Raw genomic sequence first — 26,111 nt, 5'->3', positions numbered from 1 at the left:
TCAAGCGCTTCTGAACAATAAGAGAAAAAGCTGTATGACAGAGAAGTAAGCCAGGTTATTAAGATTTCAAAATGTTTGCTTAAAAATAGAACAGATAAACAAAAACCAACCATAGACAGCACATTTATTATCTTTTCTACTCTGGTACTCCCACACTGTCAAAGCCTTTGATAGATAGGTAGGTACCAAATACCCAAACACCAGAAAAATGCTTTGGTCAGCATTAACGATTTAAAATTTAAGTAACAACTTTGAGTAAAGTAAAACAAAGGCCTCTCATAGATATAGATTTATACTTCTTTTCTACACCCTTAAATTAAAGCTACTGAGACAAACTTTAACAGACACCATTTTATTTTTAATTATGTTACTCTTTTCTTCAAAGGTCAATAGCAGTTTCCGCTCACCTCTTCCACCTGACCTCTTCAACAGGGTGTTTGAACGGCCCAATTGACTGTCCCCATATTTACCCTCCCCTTCAGTTTTCTGTTAGAATTCTCTGCTACTCTGCCTTGGAGACCAGCAACTCCATGTCCCTCTCTCGTTATCCTCCTCATTCCCGGCTCAGACTTCTATTCAAGCGGAGTCCTCTCACCCCCAACTTGGAATGCTTTGTAAATCCTCCTTTGAACTTCACCCATGCATTTATGAATGATCCAGCTAAAGCCCTCAGTTCTCCAGTGTCTTCTCTAAAACTCCTCACCCCGAACTGGTTGTATCTTTGATTTGTATGCCTTGGAACTTAGGTCATACTATTTCTTATGTCTAAATTCCTCAGCTGTTTTTATGTTTTTGTCTCCGCCCCCTTACTAAATTCTATATTCCACAGTTGAAGTGTAGGGATACTTATACTTTAAACATGAATGGTGTTCACACTCTTGCAACTCAGCCCCTCTTTGAGAATTTAGTTAGAAGAACATCTGCTCAGTTTTTTATCATCAAGAGTGAAAAAGTTTACATCCTAGTAGAATTTGATACTTCCTTTGAAAGATGTGAGTTTGGGGCTAAAGAGATATTGTCCTCTGATTATAGTAGCAGCTCAAATTTTGAGATACAACTAAAGAAACATACAGATAATGCAAACACTAAAGACTATACTGGATATAAAAATCTAGATAATCTGAAAATGCAGACAGAGCTTCCATTTTTTTTCATCATTCACCTTTTCAAACCCAGCATTCCATATAAGGCTTCTATCAGGGTGGTAATCACTGTTTTTCTCAATGTAAATGTATAATGAACAAACTCACTTTGGTAGCATAAGTCAAAAGAATCCTTAAGCCATGTTGATATAGACAAGGTAACATGGATACAGCAAAGTGAGGTATAAAATCTGGGTAATTCAAGATATACTTTCCACCCCTCACCATTACTTGTGATTTAATTACAATGTTTCATGAAACTTTAAAAAATATGTTTTAATGATATTTAATTCTACTTTCCTTTTTTAAAATTTTTATTAAAATGTTTTCAACATTTATTTATTATTGAGAGACAGAGCATGAGCATGGGAGGGGCAGAGAGAGAGGGGAAGACACAGAATGTGAAGCAAGCTCCAGGCTCTGGGCTATCAGCACAGAGCCCGACGCAGGGCTTGAACTCACAAACTGCGAGATCATGACCTGACCTAACGTCGGATACTTAACCGACTGAGCCACCCAGGTGCCCCTAATTCTACTTTCTTCCTCACTTACAGATGCCAAGGTCCATTTAACACTTATGACAAAATATGATCAAAGACCACCAAAAATATGATCAAAGACCACCATTTCATTCAGGGGAGATTGTATTAGACATATTCTTTATCTCCTTAAAATGGGGAAAGTACAGAGGCTTAAAGCATCCCCTTCCCCAGGAATGTCTATTTTAGCAAGCTGTGTGCAACTCAGAAAGCCTTCACTTTACCAGTAACGTTCAACTCTCACTGTGCGTCAAAATCACATGAGATGCATTTAAAAATACAGATATCTAGTAACGAGAAATAAATAAATGAAGCAAATTTAAGAAAAAAAACGAACAAAAAATACAAATGCCTGAGCCCCTCGACTAGAAATCCAGATTTAAGTTGTATGATGAGGGATGAGGTAGTAGGTATTTTTATTTAGAGGCTCCCTGGTTATTCTAACATACAGCCAGTGTTGAGAAGCAGTGTGGGAAATATTTATGCACTGGACCATTTCCTGGTGTTTCTCAAAATCCCCTGCTCAGGATGGTGTCATGGTTGGTTAGCTGGCTAGTGCCTGGTTGGTGTAGCTCTGGGCCCTCCTGGGTAAGCAGGGTGGTGGCTCACTGAAGCAATGAGTGCCCAGAGTTTACTGTGAGGCCAAATCTAAAGATGCTTCTTATATTAACTTATTTCATATTACTTCTATTTTTTTTTTACTACAGCAAGCAAATAGCCTTTATTATACATTTTTGCTTCCTAATTATTTCAAGTTGCCTTCTCTATTAAGCTATAGATTGTGTTATCTTCTTTTCTCCAGCCACATAATAGCTTGATTGAATGGCTTTATTTCAACATCTCCAATTATTTCCTGGAATTGAGTGTGAAGAGATGAGAAGAGAATGTTTCATCTGCAGATAGTAAATGGCTTCCCTACAGAGCAGAGCAATGTAAGACTGCACCATAGTGAAACATGATGGCTATACTATATTCCGTTATACTCTACAGAAATATACGATAATAATATATTTCCTTTTTCCTCCCGCAACTTAGAAAAAAACAAAATCTTCAGAAATTTACTATATGTAGAATATGGCCAAAGCAACTAAATCACTCCATGAGAAACTAAGAAGACTGTGGTACAAAGCCAACAGATGAAGCCAGTAGAAGCCAGTCAAGACAGCATGTACTAATGATACATGTAGGCAAGCAAGTCTAGGTATAATAGACATGATAGGTCAAATTTTCATAGACACAGATGCTGAGATATAATTAAACTTTTCCTCTCACTCCAGAGGTTTTTCTTTCCTATTTAGACTTTCAATTATTTACGGAGAAATACTTTATACCTATTGCATTTATTCAAGCAATTATTTAGAAGGTTCGCCATAATTTATTTTCCTCCCAAGAATCAAATCATTCTTTTGAAGAACAATTACAGCCTTCTTGCCATAGATAGGTGTGTTCCTCCTGATTCATACTCAAAAAGTCTAAACATTGGCATATCTAAGGAACACCACTTTTTAATACAATAAAGTACTCAGTTATCTACATGATATCCTGGGATGAAAGACCATTTCACATTTTCTGTCACCTCAGTTATGTTAAAAATTCAAAGTCCTTAAATACAAATGAAAAATATATATATATATACAACAGTTTTTTACCAAACACATCCCCATCCTTGCTCCCCAGCCAGGGCCCCATTCTTGGAATCATTCTTCCAATGAAGCCACTGAATAACCAACCCTTCTTCTTGGACCTGACAAACTGACTTCACTGCCGTGTAATGTTATACACTTTGTAAACTGACAAAAAATAGGCAAGCCTTATTAAAAACATAACATTTTCAGCTTTACCTCATTAAAATGAAACCTCAGGGAGCATTTTTTCCCCTTTTCCTTTATCCCTCTTGCTCCTCTCACGATGCACGTCTCTCCCCTTGGCTACATCCCTCCCCTCAAAAACGTTCTGAACACTGTCTGGGCCCATGAATACATTTTTTATTCATTGCACAAATGAATGATCTAAGAGCTATTAAGAAAGAAGAATGTAATCCCTGTGTAGAGAACTGGGGGTTTCCTTGACAACAACAAAAAGACAGCAGGGAATGTCCATGCATTCCATGAATATGCAAGAAGAGACTAGGCCCAGTACCTGGACAATTTTATAAAAAATTTGTAAAAAGATCTTTTTCTTTGGGAAAAAAAAATGGATTGGTAGTTATCAAAAACATAAGCCCAAGTTTTTTCACACACGAAAAAGAGCAGAAAGCTAAAGATTCTACATATAGGTACTGACGAATCAATACTATATTTAAATTTTAAATAAGGGTTGCAGCTGCTTCTGATTTGCACCCAAAACGGCATCACCCTAGACAAACACAATTCATAGAGGATTAAAATTTTAAAAAGCTCTTACAGTCACACAGATACTATGGTGTAATTACAATTGGCTCCCTGCGGTATAAATCCTGAATTTTAAGATAACTCCATTTTTTACCTATTTACAGTACAAAACCATCTAAGTGTTCCTACCTTTACAAGTCCAGAATAAAATAATTACTAAAGCAGAGACGGGATTAATTTGTACTAAGTAGTTCCCATGTGTCAGGCACTATGCTTGGTGCTTTGTTGTCATGAAATATTAACTTTTTATATCTCTACCACAGTGATGGGCAAACCCTTGAAGAGATCCCTTTATCCTTGAAGCAACCTAGTGAGTTTGTAGTATTGTTGTATATTTTTAACATTATAACAACTGAGGCTTCTGGAGATAAAGCAATTTTTAAGGCCAAACAGAGTGAAATAACAATGCTGACAAAGAACTCAGGACTGTTTCCAAGGCTCTTTACACTGTCAACTGTCTTTTCCGTGTATCCTATGAACGCAACAGACTATCTACCCATGTTCATTTAGAACGTCACAGAGCGTGCTCCAAAAATCCAGTTCTAGTGTAGTATCTTGTACATGGTAATTACCTGACTTGAGTAAAAGAGAAAAAAATATATTGGTATATTATATGTACAGGTGTGTATATATGTATGCGTGTGTGTGTGTGTGTGTGTGTGTGTGTGTGTGTATAGGTAGGTGATCATTTTCCTTGTTTCATAATCTCTGTGGCTTGGAAAAAAGAGTATGGGTCAAAGTTTAGGTAGTACTACTCCTTCTATACATAATAACCATTACATCTATTTAGCTGGCAAAAAGTTCTGACAAAGAAATTAAGAAATTTCTGGGTCCACACCATGGATAAATAAAAGAAGGACTGACTCCAGACTCTCCAATCTCTAGCACTTGTTTCTGTAATACTAGTGGTCAAAAATCACTTGAATTAGATGTTATAAACCTTTAACTCACCTTTTAGAGTACGTAGCCCACCCTTCGTAAAGTAGCTTTATGCCATTTAACTTTAAAGGTGTGTCACTTTGAACCATGACATGGGAATACATTTTGGAAAGTTAAACATATTTAATCTACAGAAGATGCTACATTTGTCAAAAAAGCATGAATCACTGAAGGATAAGAAAGTAGGATGAGAACACTGCCTCCTGAAGAAGTTGGCTGAATATCTCTGGTTTCCACACACTGTGCAGGTTTCTAGGTGAATACTAAGAAGGCATTCATCTTCCAAAGCAGGCTGTGACCCTCTGTCATACTGGTGCTATTTAGAAAAATGTCTGATTATATTTGTGGCTCCTTAGTCCCCACTGATGAGCCTCTGTTAGGCAGCAAAAGGTTAATAACTGGTTTCCAGTAATATGTTTTTGATCTTCCTCTCCAACAAGGACCCAGCTGAAGCCTTATCCTTCTCACAGTATATTCTCTGACCTCTATGCCTCCAGTGATTCCTTCATTCACTGACCCTAGCTGCCATTTATAGCTGGTACCACATCACCTTGTGTGTAACTATATGTTTCCATACTGCAGTTATGTTTGATTGTGTTAATATTGGCTCCCCAGAAATGCTCTATGCCTTTAAAGTCCTTGGAAGCAGGGTTTATGGTTTATGTTTATTCTGTGCCTCTTGTAATATCTGTCAAAGGACTAGGGGTGTTGTAGCTTTGCCTTTACCAAGATAAACCTTGCTTGACTATGCTATGCTGGAAGACAGTGTGTGCCTTTCTCTCGAGTTCATTGCCAGTGACAGATAAGTGGTATTTGTCTTTAAATAAAGCCCCACCTCAGTAGTAGTTGTGATAACACTAAGTTGTAACGGCAAATGCTATTTTCAGAAAGAATAGGCATCGGATCATGTTAGGAAGATAATAAAGTTCTTTTTAGTTATCTATGGAACATGTCTTTTATTATTAAACTTTAACTTGTGAAGAAACAATTTCAGTTTTTTGAATTGTATCTCGAGGTGGGTGGGTTAATAAAACATTCATAGAGCATTTAAAGAAATTGACAGTCTACTATGTGTTTGTGTCTGCATGTCTATATGTGAGCAGTGTGTGCATGTATATGTTACACATAAAAAATATTTCACTTAGAAGGACTTTCTAAAAAAGGTAACCGCTGGTCTGTAATGTAGTGTTAAACTCACTAATAAATTTAGTAACACTAAGGTCAATTCTTTTCTTCGTAGTATAGAAACAAAGGGAAGAGAGTCTCTTCCCTTTTCATTATTTGACTATTAGAAGAGGAACTTGATCCTTTTCTAGATTTCAGGCAGCCAAGGAGAGATGGGGAAAGCCATCCTAATTCCCTCCAGAAAAAAGAGAAAGTGCTTCTCTGGCAGGGAGCCATAGCTGGAGACCAGCAAAGGGAACCATCATGTGTGCAAGCGCTGGCCCCATCCAATTTCAGGGATGTGTTCAGAAATTCTGAAGGGAAGAAGCAGCCCAGAACCAGCGCCACAAATTTCAGGATGCTGTTCTCTTGCTATGGCAGGTACTTGAATAGCATCCGCAGCCCCCAATATTAGCAGCAAACTAAACACAAACCATGAGCCTCCGTTCCCTATTTGCAGTACTTTCCCTAGTTGTCTCACAAATTATCTCTGAAGTTCAAACATGAAAATATATGTAGACCATGCCCCGAAAGTATCGAGCTCCAAGTGTGAGCCCGATGATGACTTAGCTCTGCACATACACATGATGTTCTGAAATGTAACTATACATTACTTTGATTATGCACAGGCATTGGTAAGATTGAAACTAGACTTGCTTCATTTGCTTTATTCAGCAACACACAAAGTTATTTAAAGGTAAACATCAAGATGTATATTATGATACTGAGATAAAAGTATTGATAATCAGACCAATTTAAAAAATGTTCTCAAGTTAAATTAATTCATTCAGGAATGAATTATTATTGCTGCTTTCTTTTGAATTCACTAGAAGTTATTATTCTTTTTCTAGCTGTGTTTTGAGGTACATGTTATTTTACTTTAAAAATTTTTTTTTAATGTTTTATTTATTTTTGAGAGAGAGAGAAAGACAGAGTGCGAGTGGGGGAGGGGCAAAGAGAGAAGGAAACACAGAATCTGAAGCTGGCTCCAGGCTCTGAGCTGTCAGCGCAGAGCCCAACGCAGGGATTGAACTCACGGACCGCGAGCTCATGACCTGAGCTGCACTCAGACACTTAACCGACTAAGCCACCCAGGTGTCCCATGAGGTACATGTTATTTTAGAAACTGCCACAAAATAAGATCTGATTCCTGATCTCCTCTCAAATATGAACGTGAACGGTGCAGTGTTGGGGTACAGTGGGGAACAGAGCTGCCTTTCAAATATTAACCAGAAGAGCCACTCTTTCATGTACTCAAAATATAGTGTCCCTAATAAGATTTTGTTTGGAGAAAGGAATCTGATATAATAAAAAATCTTAAAGTAATTTTTCTACATTATAAATGTTATAAAAATGAAAAATACATGATTTTTAAAAATTATATGAAGCTGGGGCACCTGGGTGGCTCCGTCGGTTAAGCATATGACTTTGGCTCAAGTGGTGATCTCGTGGTTCGTGGGTTCGAGTTCCACGTCAGGCTCTGTGCTAACAGCTCACAGTCTGGAGCTGCCTAGAATTCAGTCTCCCTCCTCCTTTGCCCCTCCCTCCTCTCACTCTCTCTCTCTCTCTCAAAAAAAAAAAAATTATATGAAGCTATCTTGTATAAACGTTGTCTTTCAAAAAATGATGACGGCGCACCCAATGATACAAATATTGCCATTCGCCCAGACATCTATCTCCTGTTCCCAGAGCCAACATCCCTTATCCTTCATCCTGTCCTCAGTGATATTAGCATTATGTACACTGCTCCAAAGTACAGATACAAATGCAGGAGGAATTGGTAATATGAGAGTTATTTCTGAATGATATAAGCAATAAGGTACCATAATTACCAATAAGGAAACCGAGCAAAATGAATTCTAATTTAGAGGCCAAAATTATCTTTCTCAAAATCTCACTAATTTTTAATACCATTACATTAATAATTTTATCAATACCTTAATACTTATGTCATTTTAGTTTAATATTGGCCTTACACCTGCCTTATACTTAGATGTAAATTATAAAACTATCAAAAAAGACCACCTGACAAAACAAATAGTATCAAGCTGGCCTGACAAATAGGATGTTGTATATACAAACACATTTTAAAAAAACAAACTAATAAGCCATCTATTTTAAGGTTATAACTATGAGCATTTGCATAATAACATTCAAATTTAATATCTGCACATTTACAAATTATCCTTTGGTTTAAAGATAACAGTATACCAGTTTTTCAAAACATTCACAGTTCTGTCACCCCAACGTGTGACACTTCAGATGATACAGGGGAGCATTCTTTAAAAAAAAGAAAAAAAAAAAGCCCAGAATTGAAAAAACTTTCTACACCATTAAATCCTGTAGACTTCATACATGTTCACAAAGAAAAGCTTTCAATAATTTTTCAAAATGCAGGTGTGCAAATTACTCCTGAAGTAGACAGGAGTCATGTTTTCAGTATCCCCCGAACCACTGTTAAACACACCCCATAGCATTTTTCAGCTCATAAAACTTTTATGAGCTGAAAAGTTCCTTCAGATTTTTTTAACTGCTAACTACAGTTGCCCTCCAGCAACAGCACCTTAAGCTGCTATTAAGATCATTTCAGCAAATATAACATAAACGTGTCTTGAGTAGCATGTTTTGTTTCATAGTAGTAAAAAAAAAATCGAGATTTACATGACTTGCTGAGCACAGCAAAAAATTATGAATGCCTTGGTTTAGTGTAGCACGGGTGGCATTTTTGCTTACTTGGGCATATAGTACATGTAGAGGGGGGTTCTATGTTTGTGAATAGATTTATACAAGTTCATACGTGAACCAAGGATTTTCCAATCTGGGAAAATGTGCCTTGATACATAAAAAGTTGGTTTCCAGGCACATGTGTATTTTTCCTTATTAACGTACACCTGCCTTAGAACTCATTAATTTAACATCTGCTTTAAGGTTTTCCGTTGCCAAAGTTCAAGATGCTTAAAAAATTAACTTTCTCGTGTAAAAGAAGCAAAATTAGTAAAAGTCAGCAGTTGGAGCTGAGTAAACCTTGTTGTCTTATCAAGACAATAAACAATGCTTTTAGTCCGAAGGAGAATGGCCTCTTTCAAGTGTACAAAAATGATAGGTAGATGTAAGATAGAGAAAAAGGGAGACAGAGAGATGCGGGGAGGGAATGAGATAACTACAGGCTATAGCTCTATCTCTTCCCCCGGCCCCCGCCCTACTACCCACACACCGGAATCTCCTCCTGATGGAGAATCCCAACCATTCCCTTTGCAGACTTTTCTGACCTATTGTTATCAATGCTGAAGGAAAACTAGTATGAGAGAGAATCATGGCCCCATGTTTTCAAAGTGGAAGAAGGCAGAGGACACACCTAGGCATGTCTCCCAGACCAGCTGAATTAAGTTCACACCTCAAATATAAACATGCACCTTTGTATAAAACGGTTTCTGGGTTAGTTACTCAGAACCACCATTTTGAGTCACCATTTATAAACTTAGATTTTTTCTTTTATGACTGCCAATTTTTCCAGGAAGATAAAGTTTCACACTTTCTATTTTTTAACTCGATCACCCTAACCTTATCACACAGTTTCCCATTTAGAAAAGTTTTTAAGTGCAGAATGGTTTTACTGTTTCCTATATTATTTGATTCAGCGTAGAATCTACGTTAACATGAGAGTAATCTAAATTGGGAAAAACTTCTGCATAGTCAGTCTTTCTAATCCTAGTTTCAAAAGGTGGAAAGGGAATGTAAGAAACAGGAAACATGAGATAGTTTCCAAGAAACTATCATTAGCAGAACAATAATGTCCAATCCTGGCCTCTTTCAACTGTACTAGACAGTGGACATTACCTTCAATACTCTGGGAATGTATTCCTTTCTACTTACTGCTCTGCAAGAGGCTTTACACTGAGAAAGTTCTAGATACTATGACTGTGAAGTTGCCACCTACAGCAATGGAAGCCAGCTGACCTGACGAATAGAGCGACCTGTTTGTTTCCAATAGGTACACTCCAATAGGTATCCTCTAATGAGGATAGCATCACTTTTAAGAAAATGACACCCTGAGGGGAATGTCTTACAGCAAGAGAGAGAACCTGCTAAAAAAAAAATTCTTCTAGCCCAACCTCTCAGACCCCGGTAAAGGAAAAATCACTATTCTTTCAAATCACATATTTAAACTAGTATATAGCAATTTAACTAAAATCAGTGATCTTAACTTCTAAATTAAAAAGATACAAACCTGAATTGATCTATTAAACTGTATGCACTATGTGTTCTCAGCTCAGCTTACCAAATTCAAAAGATGGTGTGGTCTGACCTTTAGGAAGGAATAAGTTGCATTTGATAATGAAAATGGCAAGTATTATTCGATGTAAAGAAACTGTTTTTAGGAATTTTGCTGGAGAGATAAATAAAATATTTGAGCAGAATAGAAGGCATCATAAAAATTCCTAGAGATAAAACAATGATATCATAAAATAAGTAACATTACAGCCTGTTTTTTAAGGAGCAGAAGTAATGCTGACATATCCATATCTGAAATTATATGTGACACAATGAATTATAGCATTTCCTAGAACTGAGCTAGATTGTATTTGTTGTAAATATTCAGAGCCTTATTAAAATACCCAAGAGACAACAGCTTAACAGTATGTTGAACTTTCATAAAATAACATTTAAACTACAGACCTGTTACCCACCCCACAAGCTGTACAACAAACCTACAAAATCCTGGGAGAGAAAACGCAAAGCAAACCTGTAGACATCTTTCTATCAGCCTTAGACATGTGCCAATACAGTTTTAGCTGTCCACAATGTAAGTGCTGAAGGTTAATAAAGACCGATGGAATGTTAACACAGTCTAGTACTACACTTGAGTAGTAATGCATGGAAAGACACTGAAATTAAAACATTTTGTTCTGCATGTTCTGAAGTGATGTAACAGTGATGATTGGTTATATTAGATGACAAAGCAGGGCTTCTTAGAACTTTAAAAAACACACTCGTATCTAACATTCTTCCAAATAACATATTCTTCCAATTCTTGTACAAATATATGCAGCTAAAATACAGAAATTTTCACACTCCAGTTATCTTCTAATGGCAGCATTTGGTATGTTGATTTTTTTTTTTTCCAAAAGTAATTTTCAAGATAAAATGCAGATTGCCTTGACCGGTATGTCTAGAAAGCAAAGACTTACCTGTCTTGTTTTCTCTGACCTCAATAATATAAACATTTATGTCAGGGTGGAATTTTGTCCCTGCTGGGGGTTCTGGAGTGGAAAGCGCCTGAGGTCTGAAGGCCTCTTTGCCTTCCACAGTGGGTGGTCTTGTTGGCTGGGTAGCAGATGGAGTACTTGAAGTTGTGAAATACTCTCTATCAATATCAGTTTCTGTTTCCTTCACTACAACATCCTCGAGTGTAGTGGGAGGAACACGAGATGTTGATTCTCCAATGATTACCATGTCTCTGGTTGTTTCTTCTCCGGGCTCCCTGTCAATGAGAGACGGTTTCTCAGTGGGTGCTGGAGATGGCTTGGATGAAGTCGTGTGGAGTCTTTCTACTGAACTGAAGGTGGCAGTGATATCACTTGGAACAGTGGCTTTAATTGTTGAAAATTTGGGTATTTCTGTGGCTTTGGGCTTTTCAAATAATCCTGAGCCTAAATCCATATAATCTAGAGATGTTTTCTCTCTTTTCTCGGTAGTGGTTTCCTCTATAAGCTGGGTAACATGGGTGCCGAAAGGTGATACAAATCCCCCTGGACTAGTACTTTCTGTTTCATACTTTCGTTCAGGCTCTGGACTTAAAGACACCTCTGACCCTATGCTTGGCATTAGTGTTACTGCTTCATCAGTTTCTGCTTTGTGCTCGGTGACAGCACCAGGTGGATAAGACATACTATGCTCAATTTTTCCAACTGGAGTTGTTTCTAAAACTGGGACTCTCTCAGAACCTGTCACCAATCTGTCTTCAGAGACTGTGTATGCTGACCCATCACTCTCTTGTTCATCTAAAGGTGTTGCTGCCTCCTTGGCTGTGTCAACTGCAGAACTGAGAGTAGGAACTGGTTTCTCTGAAGTCTGTTCTTCCCAAGGGAATTCTTCTTGAATTGTTCCCTGCATGATTTTTGTTGTTGTTCTTAGACTCTCAGGAGAAGGAGTTGCTTCAAGATGAGTCTGATCAATGACATGTATGTCTTGAGAGGGTGCACCCAGAACTTCACCTTCTGAGGGAACAGAAGGTACCAACACTCCCCATTCTGTCTTGGGAATTACAGAAAGAGGAATGGTATGGGAAGTGTCTACATAAGTAGTAGATTCTTGGGTGCTACTATAATTAACAAATGCCAATCCTTCTACTTCCGAAGTCTGGGCAAATTGGGGGACAGTAGATACTGGCTTAGAGACATCCCTATATTCTCCTTCATCCAAAGCACTTCCTTCTGTAGTTGCATAAACAACTTGGCCTTCCATGCTTGTGACAAGTGGAACTCTTTCTTTGATTGTAGAATCTCTCAAAGTTGGCTTTTCTGCAATACTAGTTAACATAGTTGGCTGAAATCCAACTGTGAATTTTCCATGGCCTGTTGTATCTTCCTCAGTTAACTCCTCTAATGGCTTTTGAGTACTATCTGGAAAAAGAGTAAATTCATCTCCTCCATCTTCAGTGAAACTTGGGATTTCTTTATCATTTCCACTCACTTCTGTAGTAGTGAGTAAGGCAGGGGGGAATCTTGGAGGGCCTGCATGTTCTGTGAACTCTAAAGGCTTCAATGTTGTATTATCTTCATCCCATGCCCATTTTGATATAGTGACCACCTCCACATTTAAAGTGCTGTGGCTCAAATGTGTTGTCGTAATACCCTCATCATACTTTGTAGTTTCTTGATAGCCATCTGTTTCTAATTCAACTGGTGTTGTCATAAAGTCTTCCTCCACATCTCTTGCTTCTGGGGGCTTTGTTGTTGTCAGTGCTGGAGAATAAAAAGGTTTGGTCATTTCCACTGAATACTCTGTAAGATGAACTTGCTCTGAGGAAGTGGTCGAGAACTGCATTCCAGAGAAGTCGTCTTCCTCTATTTTTCCTACAAATGGATCTTTTGTAATCTTTTCCTGTATCTCATCATCAGTGTAAGTATCTGTTTTCAACTCTGGACTTAGTGTTCCTGTTCTTTCTCTTCCTTGTGCCATTTCTGTTTGTGGAGAGGGGTAAATAACTGTGGATATTCCCTCGACTAATCTTTTATCACCAGAATAAGGAAACAATTCTACTTCTGTATGATGCTGTGATGGGAAAGGTGTAGTAGACACATACTGGCCAAAAAAATCTTCAGTTATCCTTCCATTAGTTTGTTTCTCTTCCCATTTGTCCGTAGATGATTCATTACTGTCAGGCAGAGTTACAGGTGAAATAATTGTTGAGGCTGAGACTGACTCCCTGTCCTCTAGTTGAGTGGAGGTGGTGTCTTCTGATGTCTTTGACACTGTAACAACTTCAGGTATTTGGCTCAAGACCAAGGTGCTCTGACCAGATCTAACTGTAAATGTTCTGTCTTCCCTGTCATCTTCTCCCACGGTGAATCCATAGTGGCTTGTGGTCACAGATTCAGAAATAGCGCTTACTGTTTTCTTTTCAGTTTTGGATTCCAACGTCATTGTTGTAGATACAAATGGTGTTTCAGTTGCAGACAATTCCTTGGAAGGAATGTGCTTTGAGATTTCCATAGATGTTACCAAGGGACCCACTTCTATTTGTTCAATTTGGGTAACTGATTCTCGTGTTTGTATATCTTCCCTGACACCATCCCATGAATCAGGAGCAGGACGGGGGATGACGGTTGTACTTTGGGGTGCTTCTTCCCTAATTTCAGATATGTCTGGCTCTCCAAGTGGTCCTGATGCAGAAGGTGAGTAGTAGTCCAAATCCCAAGGCTTTCTGGTACTCCCAGCAGGTGTGGATGATTCAGTGGCTACTCTGTGTGTGACAGCTTGAGACTGAACTGTGGTTTTCTGTTCAAAACTGACTATATTTCCCACAGGAGGGAACTTTGTTGTAATTATAGGTAAGTCAGTGATTAAAGGGATGACTGGTGTTGTTCTGTCAGGTACCATTTGTAGTTCTTCAGAAAAACTGGATGATGCAGTTTCTGCAAGGATATTCAGTTCGATGGTTGTAGCCTCTGATATATTCTGTTTAGCTAGAAAAATAATTTCAAAGAGTTGATTAGACAAGTCACTAATAAAAAGTTGTACGTCCAGTGTTTGTCAAGTGCTGCTGTGTACTTTGGGGTGACCCAAAAGCGTTTGTGATGAAGGGAATCTAGAAACTATAATTAAATTAACTCAGACAATTGAACATTTTATAGTCACAAACTGATCACTTGTTTCATATCGTAAGGGTTATCACTGCTTTTACCCATAAGTATGAATGACTGTTTTTGGTTAGGGAAAATGAATATTATGTATTTTAAGATAAAGAGAAGTCCAAAAAAATATGAATGTAGAGTTTGGAAACAGTGGATAGGTTACTTATCGGAAACTACAGCAGCAAATCAAAGCCTAGTGGGAAAACTTGGTAATACTACTCTTCTGAAGGGTTCCTGTGTACTCTGCCTCTATCTTTCTCCCTCCTTTTCAAGCTGCACTGTGTCTCAGGGGAGAGGGAGTGCCTCAGATTGCAAAACAACAAAAAAGCCACATCAAATGTACCCAAGATACATGTAAACTATTACATCGTCCATAATGTGGGGGGTTTCATAAAAACAGGATATTAAACATTTTAATACCACTCTTCACTTGATTCCAGGTGTTGAGACATTTGTCTTCATCTTCCTTTCCACTCTGCAGTGCAGCCTTGTTTCTAATAAACAATAAGATGTTTCTGGCAGAGGCTGCTTGGCATTTTTGATACTTGTGTGTTTTGTTCTACGTTCCACACACTATGTTTGCAACTCTTAAGGGTCTTGGTTCCAGGCTTACTTTAGCATGAAATACGAACATAGACCAGGAAGTGAAGTACCCACATGATATATTTTAGGTTTGTAATTACAAATCACTGGAAACAACTCCGAGCATCAGAAAGAACGGTCTCAGGCAATAAAAAGTAACATGTCATCATAAAATGCTACATTATAATAACTCCAGATTTACAAAGAATGGCCTGTCCTGTTTAAAGAAATGTAAAATGTGTGTAAAAGTGACGGTGTTATAGACGAGATTCCTTTTCAACATAGGGAAAATGCAGCGGCTTAGTACACAAAGATTTTTGTTTCTTAAAAAAAATCGGATTTTCAAAAATGAAAAAGTAGTCACCACTAAATTCAGAAGGAACTGTTCTAAGGAAACACTCAGTCACTATTTCGCCACATCCTGTATGATTTAAAATAGTTGTATGCATATTGCCTATCTCCCTGATAAGAGTTGTAATATCTGTAGTATTTGTAATACCTTGTGTTTCACTCTCAATAATCCCCAAACAGGAGTTTTCCAAAGGGAAAACCAAAGTGGATATCTTTGAACTCCATCTACTCTGTCAAAATTTAATGATCTTTGGACACTGAAACTGCTGTGTACGATACTAGAATTGTAAATATATGTCATCACATATTTGTCCAAGCCCACAGAATGTACAACATAAAAGATGAGCCTTTATGTAAACTATGAACTTTGATTATGATAAGTCCACATGCATTCATCAATTGTAACAAATGTACCACTCTGGTGTGGGATGCTGACAATGGGGGAGGCTACGCACCAGAGGGGGCAGGAGGTAAATAGGAAACCTCTGCACTTTCCACTGACTTTCACTGTGAACCTAAAAACTAAAAACTAAAAGTACTATAAAAACTAAAGTCTATTAGAAAATTTGAAGATAGAATGATGTGACTTTGTTGTAAATCAGACTTGAGTTATAACATGTTCTTTATTTTTGTTTGCTATGAGCTGTTATTAGCTGTGGTCATTCTGCAGCCCATTCTAAAGCTCACATCCACCAATTTTATAATGAAAACTTGCTGGTCATTTACAGTATGGTAACATTTAAATATTCCTCGAAGTCTGTCACTATTTACCCTTTTGTGTTGGAACAAAACTAAACAAAAACATACTAAATAATCTCTCTCTCTCTCTCTCTTTCTCTCTCTCTCTCTCTCTGTAAAGAAAAGCCTTTTCTATATTCATTTCCTGGAAGAGGCTTTGGTCTGTTTTGATTGACATGAACAACTAAAGGAGCCAAAGTGTGGTTGACTCTTTTTCTTCTAATTCAATTCTCTATCCTCTGAAATTCCATAACTGTTACCTCATTTTACTGCCAAATATCATGTTTGTCTTATAACAGCTTTCTTTTGGGAAACAGTAAAATATACATGCAGAAAAAGTTCCCATGGAAACATAACATAAACACTTATGACACTGCTTATTAGAGAAAAATTAATCGCATTATTGTTAATGACAGCAAGAGAGCTGATTTTGCTTTTCTCAGAGTATTTTCGTGGCTGATGAAATTAACTTAAAAGGCGATGATATGGCATTAGGGTCAAACAGAAGTCCTGTGGATCAGGTTGTCCTATGTCTCAATCCAAGTTCCGTGCTAGCAACTTTCTATGATGCTATGAAAATGCTTCTATAGTGTTCTAAAAATGAAGGACTCATATTTTAAAGATGAAACTGTACATCACTGTCGATTATTACTGTACCATTTGGTGTTGCCTTCCTCTAGCCCTGGAGCATGGGAAAGCAACGGCACTACATCTCAGAGAATCTCCCTTACAAAGCCAGGATTTCTGTGACTTTGTTTTCACAAACAAGGGATTTCAATAATTTTAGAGCTCTGTTTAAAAGTCTGCTTATAATTTAATTAATTCTACTATTTGGAATGGAAAACCTCAGACTTCCTTTGGGGTTGGGTGGCTTTTTCGTCAGTTTAACAGCTGATTTCCATCCTAACTCAGAATATCTGATTATCTGTGCCATTTGCTTCAACCATTTCAAGAAGAGGAAATAATTTCAAAAACCACAAATATCTACAAAGAGGTATCTTAAGAATAAAGGCTGCTATATTAATGATGACTATCATAAAGGTGAAAATGCAACTCCAATTATTCCAAAAGTGTCCTCCCAGAAGAATTCACATGGAGAGATCTCTGAACTGGAAAACTACCAGTGTCCTTTCAACTTCATTAATGAGAAAGCCAACAGAAATCAGCATACTTCTTTTCCCACAAAGCTCCCTTCCAACCTTTGCAGCTGTCTGCCATACAGATGTTTTGGATCACTGTACTTATATATTTTATGTCCTATGGACTATCTTCTTTGTGCTTCTGTTATAAGACACGAGGCAGATTTTCCCAATAAAACATAAAGTCCCTATTAGCAGCACGATAGTCGATTTAACACACACCCAGGATGCATACATTATATGAAAATTATTAATTTCAAATTAGTTCTTCTATATGAAAATGTCTTATACGTGAATAACTGTAAACATGAGAATTCACAAATAGAGTGGATATTCAATAAGTTGATTCTGAGTTCATTGTTAAATAAAGCGTAAAGGTTGGAAGAGTGGTATTAGAATTCAAACTATTTTTAAAAAGTTTTATGAGTGAGTGATTGAATGCTAACAGATTGAAGTTCAATAAACAGAAAACATATTTAAAATACCATTTAGGGAAAGATTAGTTGGGTGCCTATGATCAGATTATGATCGAGGGCATGAAGAGAATAAGAAGCACCCGAAAGGTTAGAAGGGTAGGGTACTTTTAAAAGTGAACAAATAGGTGAAAATGTAGCATATGAAGTGGTGAGAATTTATTTCACCTTCTCTAAACCATAATTTCTAGCTCCCTAGCTTAATCAGAGGGATATAAAAAATAATGAAGGTTCAAAGCAAGATCACATAGATGATCCAGGGGCTTAGAAATTAACATTTCAAAACAAGGACATTGTTTCAGTTGAGGAAGATGCCTAGGGACAAATGAACAATTGTGTTCAATAATAGATATGGCTGTTATTTAGATTTTGGTCTCCAAGTTAAAAAGGAAAAAAGGGCTCAACATCTAATGCAATGAATTTAAATAATTAGAAAAATTATCTGAGAATGATAGTAATGGGATATTAGAATGGTGTTTCTGGGAAACGTGCTGTATCTCCCTGGCTTGGAGATCATTAATGATATTACATGAGAGATTATCATGAGTCTTGAATGGCTTTGATTCACTCAAATTTGGGGATGTATGGGTGATTTTTCAAAGTCCTAAGTCTCCAACCTTGGAAAAAATCAAAAGTGCACAATTTAGTTTAATTGTCACAGGGAAATAACACAGGAAAATTTTATTTCACAAATGTATTAATTTCCTGGTTTTTTAAAATCAACTTGACATGAACAGATTCTAATTATGTTTGTCATCAGCCATTGTTAAATTTCTATTCAGAAATGTTCAAAGGAAAATAGAATTATAAGTGAGGTTTTAGAATTGCTCATTCACCAGGAAGTGACTTAAAAACACCATCTACATTTGGTAAAAAGCAAACAAGAAAAATATGGTTATACTTCTAAATTCCCCTGCTTGACCAAACAGCTATACATCTCTGGAATCACTTTTGGAACTGTTGCTAAGGTCACAACTCTTATAAACTTTACCCTAAAAACTTAGTCACACCTCAACTGTGTGGGAAAAGTGAACAGCAGTCAAGTCATTTTGAGAGTATTTTTTACATTGTTTAAAATATATACATTAAAAGAATCCTTGAAAAAAGATTTAGCAATTTGGGGAAGCAGTTGGCACTGCATGTAGTTTAAGAAAGACTAAGAAAGATTTTTATGTTATGACTAAGCTTTCTAAATTTTGTATATGCCCAATCAATTTTGAATATAGTAGGTTTTAGGAAAGAAATAAACAAGACTCTAACCCTTAGATTAGATTTGTATTAGATGAGATTACCCTTTGGTTTGGAAAAAAAAACCCCAAAATTTGAATCATGATATTTGGAAGTTATATATTTCCAAGTTATATGAATTCAAATGAATTAGAGGGAAAAAAAAAGGAAACTAGACCTGAATTTTCAAACTTTTCTCAGATTTTATGTAGATTTTTAGTAGGTAATTATTGTATTTGAATAGAAATATCTTATTTCATACATTCATGTGAATTCCTCATTTAAATAAATAATTTAAAACACATCAGGATGAATTCTTTGTGGCTACAGACAGCCTTTGGTTTAAGTTTTACCCTAGGGGTGAAAAAAAAAAGGTTGTTTAAAAGTTTTCTCTTGCCAGTTTTATATAAAACAAGAGAAAATGCAATCTAACAAGATAGTCAGGTTGGATAATTCCACTTCTTCCCTAATTAAACATCCCAACAGCAATCCAATTTTAGTTCTTAATCATAGTCACTTAATGTAAAACTGATTTGAGAGCTTGAACTACTTGAAAGTCACTGTTAGGAGATCGTGGCTTAAAAAAAATGTATATCTTTCTACTTTTAGAGATAGGCTTTCCTTATTATTGTTTTAATTCCTCCCCCCACCCCCCCAAAAATAACTAAGGAAGACCTTTTCTATTGTTTCAGTCTAGGAACAAAAGTTAGTATTTTCAATGGCTTTGTATAGCCAGCTTGTACCGTGCCAAAACACAAAACATGGCTTTCACACTCAGAGAGTTGAGTCAATGGGAGGAGATGTGGGCAAAGGCCCCTTAGCAGGGAGGCAGCAACATGTCAGTGCCTTTCCATTGCACTAATGTCTATTCTGTGGAATACTCAGACATCCTAGCATGACTTTTTGGTTGACAAAGAATGCCTGTGTGTTTCACTTTAGAAACCAATTACATAATAAGCTAGTGTATTTTCTACTCATTTCAGTTACACATAGCTAAAACAAGATATATTGGAAACTTAGTAAAAACCTTTCACTATATTTCAATATGACATGGCTCTACTTTGAATATACTCCCCCAAATTCTAGGAAATTTTTGTTTTGCTATCACAATACAGACCAGTAAAAGTCACAGCGAGACTCTAGATTACTTGCTTGTTTGACCAAGCAAATTCTACAAGCATACTGTGTGGCTACGACTGCTAAAATAACTTAAGGACATCTGATAATTTTAAATAAGTAAATCATGTATGGATAAATGTTACTTAAGATCAGTTTTAAGTAGCAAACCAAACTGAAAGTAGACTATGTTACACCTTGCGAACAACATATACTGCACTTCAATATGTACTACAGAATTAATGATGAGAAGGCACGTATTTCCATGACCTGAAATAAAATAAGATAAATGGAGATTTTTATTTACAGCATGGTTCCTTGTTAGGAATTAATTGAGCATTATGATTATCCATCTCGGTTCCAAGTACTCACCTGCAATTACTGAAATTTGAATTCTCCGCCATTTCAAAGAAAGACATACCAAAGACAAAAGAAGCAGAATTCAAGAATTCAACTCAGCTATAGTTGGCCTCAACATTATAGCACCAACATTCTAATTACACTTAAGGACTGCAATTGATGTTAAAAAAAAAAAAAAAAACGAATCGGAAATGTGTTCTGTGGTTCTAGGTGCAATGGAAGCACTGTTAAGACCTTAACTCGACATTTCCTTATCACTTCAAAAATAGCATTTGTCAAACTTCCTCCTGTTTTAACCATATTGCTGCTGTTCCATTTATTTGCCTTCAGAAGTCATTGAACTGTTTCCATTCTGTGCACACACGGCAAGACATGGGATCCATTCCCATCAGTTGAACACCAATGCATGTCTTCGAAGTATGTTTTAAAAATCTGTAATTTTTAAAAAGGTAGCAAACACTTACGTTTAAAGCAGTAGGCATCAAATCTGCTATCAGGGGGAGGGAAGCCTGTCTGGTTCTCAAAACGATACAGGGTTCTCACCCCAAGTAAACCACCTCCACACTGGGCCCTGGCCACAGTCACAGGATGGCGAACGCTGGCATCCGACAGCCACCCATAATCGCACTGGTCAAAGCCATTCCTCCAAGCCGCTTGGAGTTCCCCCACTGTCGCCAGCCGGGCATCCTGGTTTTCACACTCTTCTTCAGCCTCCTCAAAGGTAAATTTATTGGGAGCAGTGATATGGAACACGTCACCTGGAATAAGAAGAGAGTAAAAACAAAACAAAACAAAACTCTAAGTTTTACGATTCATTCCTTTCCAGTTTATGGGTGGGTAGGGCGAGGTAGAAGGATATAATACTTTTTTCATGGTAAACTGGCAGCTGCTGATACTTTAAAGCAGTAAACATAACAATTACCCAATTTCGGTACTATTCATGTATAATAAGAAATAACACATACCAGAAAAGTTCATATATATTAACTTTATTATCAGATGACTGCTTTTATGGCCTACGGATATACAGAAGCAATCATTTGATAATAAGTTATGATAAATTCTTTAAAATGAACAGGCCTTTCCAATGGATTCTTTGGATTACTATCTGGAAAATGAGTTTTCTCTTCAGTGAAAAAGCCTGCAATGTACTTAACAATGCACACTGGAAAGGGAAACTGTATTGAAATGTCACCAAGGTTATTTCACTTTGGTCAACCTGAAAGCAAACAGTAGTTCTCAGACCTTCCTTCTCACATATCTCTACCATCAAAATGGATTCACTCCTATCAAATTAAACAACAAAACAAGAAAAACTACAAGGTTTGAAGGTAGGAAGAGACAGAAGCAAGATGGAATGCTGTTATATGTGAGGCCTGCTGGGGCTGTGTGATTGTTATGTCAGCCGGGGCTCAGAGTGAATGGAGGCCAACATCAGCTTCCACTCAACTGGTCAAAGTGACCAAAGTCCCCTGAAGGAAGGGGCACCTTTTTCTTTTCTACTTACTCTGTCCATGGTGAATACCTCTTGCAATCTGTCTGTCCTTTTTCCAGTTCTCACAAAGATAACTACACATGCTAGCAGGGGTGCTAACTAGGGTTGAGAAACTCCTACATTTGTTTATTGATTAACAAAGAAAGGCTGAACATTTACTTTGTTCATCACCAGGCCCAATTGGCAGAGAATATGTTCATTATAATTTAACATGTCACAATAAAATATTCCGGAAACGTGAGAGTTTGTTAAATTGGTACTTGGACAGCTAACAAAACAATTGGCTGAAATAAATTCAGTGCAAATCAAATGATGCTTTTCACAGTTGAGTACAAGTGGCTCAAAGACAGAGGCAGAAGTAGAGAATACCTAAGCTAATCCATCAGGCAGGAGGAATATAAAATGTGGCAGAGAGGAAGAAGCTAAAATATCGATAGTCCATCACTGCAGCAGCCGCGGGTCCTGTTTCTGATTCTGTGATATATTAGACAACGGGGACTCTAGAGCTCTCATGATTCGGATCCTCACCTGACTAAATCCAGACGTAACAAGCATTTGTTAAAAATGAATAGAGCCATTACTCTCTCTGAGTGTGCGATAGCGTTCTAAAACAAGAAAAATTAGTCGCGGGAAAAATGGCCAAATCACACATATCAATTTTTGTCACTCTAAATCTAAAATTGCTGCTGAGGAAACTAGGCCAAATCCCTACAAGAGCTATTTGAAGAAGAGAGAGAAAATGACTTTTACCTGACTGAAAAGAGTAAGGTAGACGTGAGAATAGGTTTTTGTCCTTAATTGTCTAGGCTGGCAAGGTCAGTAATCTCAAATCCAAAAATACACTACAGCAACATAAGTTCCTCCTCCCCATTCCTGCACCACCTTCCTCCCTAACAAGCTGTAAAAGCATAAGAGTCACAGTACCAGTTACGTAGCATGTATCAATGATGCTTGTTAAGTGAACGGAATTTCAAGTTCTTGCTAAGAAACAAGGTGCTATTTTTCTTCCATCCTTCCCAAGCAGCACATTAAAAACAGCTCACTGAAGCAGACCTTTGGGTATAGCTGCTGTCCAGAACAGCTGATTCATCTCACCTATGGATTTGGCTTAAAGCAACACAGGGAAAGGCAGACAGACCGTGTCTGTGTCCTCCAGTGGCCTCATTCACTTCAAAGGAATGCAAGTGTGAACATGGGCTGCATGCCAATTCGTTTTCCTCCAAGGTAGAACACTTGCATTTGTTATTACAGCTGGAATATCACTCTATTGCCTTAGTTTCCTACGTCCTGACGTACTTCGACTTGGAGGCAAAATTTACTGTTCTTTTAAAGTAATAAGAGTGATCAGCCAACCAGAGCAGGGCAAAGAAATGTAACTGATTGAGTAAAACTCTGCTACTCCAAGCAGCAATGTTAGTCTATATGTTGGGGGAAATCAACTTCTCCAAAAATGGCCAGACCAAACAGCTAATGAAAAAAAAATAACAGCACGATTTCATGGGTAACTGGTTTCCCTGTTTTAAACCGCAAACATGTCTGGGGTAATAAAAGAAAGAAAGGTTTCAGAAGATGCTGGTAGGTTACAAAGAGAATTCCCTTATTATTATTAAATTAATAAAGACCTACCCTTATAGAACTTTTCGTATAGAAACTCTTGTTAAATCTGACATTATATCACAATATCAATTATTTAATTCATTTGCAGGATACAATTTCCATCCATCTATCCAATACTCATAAAATAATTATTTTACTGATTTGATTAAATTCTATAATTCCTAAAGTCATCTATTTTCCTTTATATGTAGGAATTTTTCCAACACTGCAAAAAAAAAATGTCGAAAAAGATATCACCATGAGGTTTCATTTAACTCAGTTGAAAAAAAAATAGTTAACTGGCATTGAGTTTAGTTTAAAGTGACAATCAAAATAATTCATTTATAAATATATATATATATGGCAAATTGTTTTATTTCAAGATGAGCAAAAGAAAAGAAAAATATTTATTTTAACTCATTTCTAAAAAGTAAATATTTAAGACCTCCTAAATCACGATTTAACATGTTTATGTTATGTTATGTTAACATGTTAACATGTTCATGTTTAACATGAACATTATTTTGCCCACTTCAAAAATCTAATAATATAGTGAAGTATCCACACTACAGAATTATCTTACTGTATCTTGAAGCTGTTAGAATGAACAGTCTATACCAAAAATGAGAAAAATTAACTTATTCAAACTTTTCCCTTCCTATGTATCAACCTCAAAATATTAGGGCCAGGACATCTTATACTTTTTAAAAATATTCCAGAATGTCCTAGCAATAGTTTTATATAGAAACCCAAACCAGAAAAAAAGAATAGGTGAGTCAAAGGGAACGCAGAGTAGTAATTGAACTAGTTCATAATACTAAGTGTCTTTGATTCCTAACACACCTATAACTCCAGTCAAGTATTGTCGTATTCACTACATGCCTGTTTGGTTTTTTTTTTTTTAGTTTTTTTCAATGTTTGTTTATTTAAGAGAGACAGAAGAGACAGAGCTTGAGTAGGGAAGGGGCAGAGAGAGAGGGAGACACAGAATCTGAAGCAGGCTCCAGGCTCCAAGCTGACAGCACAGAGCCCAACACGGGGCTCGAACTCACGGACCATGAGATCATGACCTAAGCTGAGGTCAGACACTTGAACCGACTGAGCCACCCACGCGCTCCTATATGCCTAGTTTTAATTAGACAATCCTTTGACATTTCTAACATAATATAAGTGTAGGTAACCTGTTGTTTAAATCAGGAGTAACCTTTTAAAAGCTTATTTTTTTAATGTTTATTTATTTTTTGAGAGAGAGACACAGAGAGAGCAAGTACAAGCAGGGAGGGGGCAGAGAGAGGGAGAGACACAGAATCCAAAGTAGGCTCCAGGTTCTGAGCTGTCAGCACAGAGCCTGATGTGGGGCTCAAACCCACAAACCATGTGATCATGACCTGAGCTGAAGTTGGCCGCTTAACCGACTCAGCCACCCAGGCATCCCTAAAAGTTTATTGTTGAAGATGTGGATCAGAAAGGCTGTTAACTTATGTTCCACGTTCAATGAACATAATTTCCCAAAATGTCTTGTGTCGAAAACTGGTGACCCCTGAGATGTGAGCAGGTGTTCTACAGAAAAGAGGTTGCAAGGACAACTGCATTTAGAAAACAAATACAATTCATATGACAGGTTTTTTCTATGCAAGACTTATCAGAGCATTTAGTATTATAGTATTTATTGATAGTCCCCACAAGGAAGTCATGATGTGTAAACCATTTGATTGGAGAACTTTCTTTTACTCAGAGAATACTAATTAAGTCCATGGATCTGTTTCACAGCATTGTTTTCCAAACTCAGCAAATCCACAGCAAGTATAACTTAGTGTTATGTTTCTGGTTGCCTATGTGTCAACCTGATTTAAGACAGAAGCAAAGTAAACCAGGTAACCAAACAGCATCAAAGCAGGAGCCAAAAAACTAGAGTACAAAGCAAAGGGCACATGAGGTTCATTGCCTCCCAGGGTTGCATCAAAGACTGCCAGTGAGCACAGGAGGCTGGGGAGAGCAGGGAGCCTTGATGAAGCGTCTAAGATGGTATTTAAAAGCTGAACACACAAATTCATTTCTTAAAAAAATATCTTTTGGTGGCACCTGGGTGGCTTAGTTGGTTAGACTTCTGACTCTTGATTTCAGCTCAGGTCACAATCTCACAGTTCATGGGATCGAGCTCCGTGTTGGGCTCTGTGCTAGACAGCAAGGAGTCTGCTTGGGATTCTCCCTCTCCTCTCTCTCGCCCCCTCTCCCTGCTTGTGCTCTTCTGTCTCTCTCTAAAAATAAATAAATAAACATTTTAAAAATATCTTTTTGAAAAAAAGTAAACCAAGAAAGAGCTGATAAAAGCAACAGGCTTTCTCCTCAATAATAAATTGTAGGCACAGAGCTTTCCCACAGAAAGAAAGCATAGCCCTTAGGAAAAAAGAACTGCAGATTCTAAGCTAAACATTGACCACTTTTACACTGAGAAAGCAAGTCAAGATGTTAAGATGTTCAATGTCTCCACTGTCTACTTTCA

At 37.2% G+C, this 26,111-nt stretch overlaps 1 protein-coding gene across 3 annotated transcripts in view; it reads right to left on the bottom strand.

The window, feature by feature from the left end:
- Window positions 1-26,111, bottom strand: part of VCAN (versican) — a 121,227-nt gene that overhangs the window by 60,821 nt on the left and 34,295 nt on the right. For 2 of the 3 annotated variants that reach the window (XM_042989570.1, XM_007079778.3), the window contains exons 6-7: window positions 20,982-21,275; window positions 11,364-14,363 (exon numbers count right to left, since the gene is read on the bottom strand). In XM_042989570.1, coding sequence (XP_042845504.1) covers window positions 11,364-14,363; window positions 20,982-21,275 — 3,294 coding nt within the window. The remainder of the gene's footprint in view (window positions 1-11,363; window positions 14,364-20,981; window positions 21,276-26,111) is intronic. The other variant, XM_015536519.2, reaches the window with a different exon arrangement.

The sequence above is a fragment of the Panthera tigris genome, chromosome A1 (assembly GCF_018350195.1).
Source record: "Panthera tigris isolate Pti1 chromosome A1, P.tigris_Pti1_mat1.1, whole genome shotgun sequence".
NCBI classification, from domain to species: Eukaryota; Metazoa; Chordata; class Mammalia; order Carnivora; family Felidae; genus Panthera; species Panthera tigris.
This window is presented reverse-complemented; position numbering and strand designations above follow the sequence as displayed.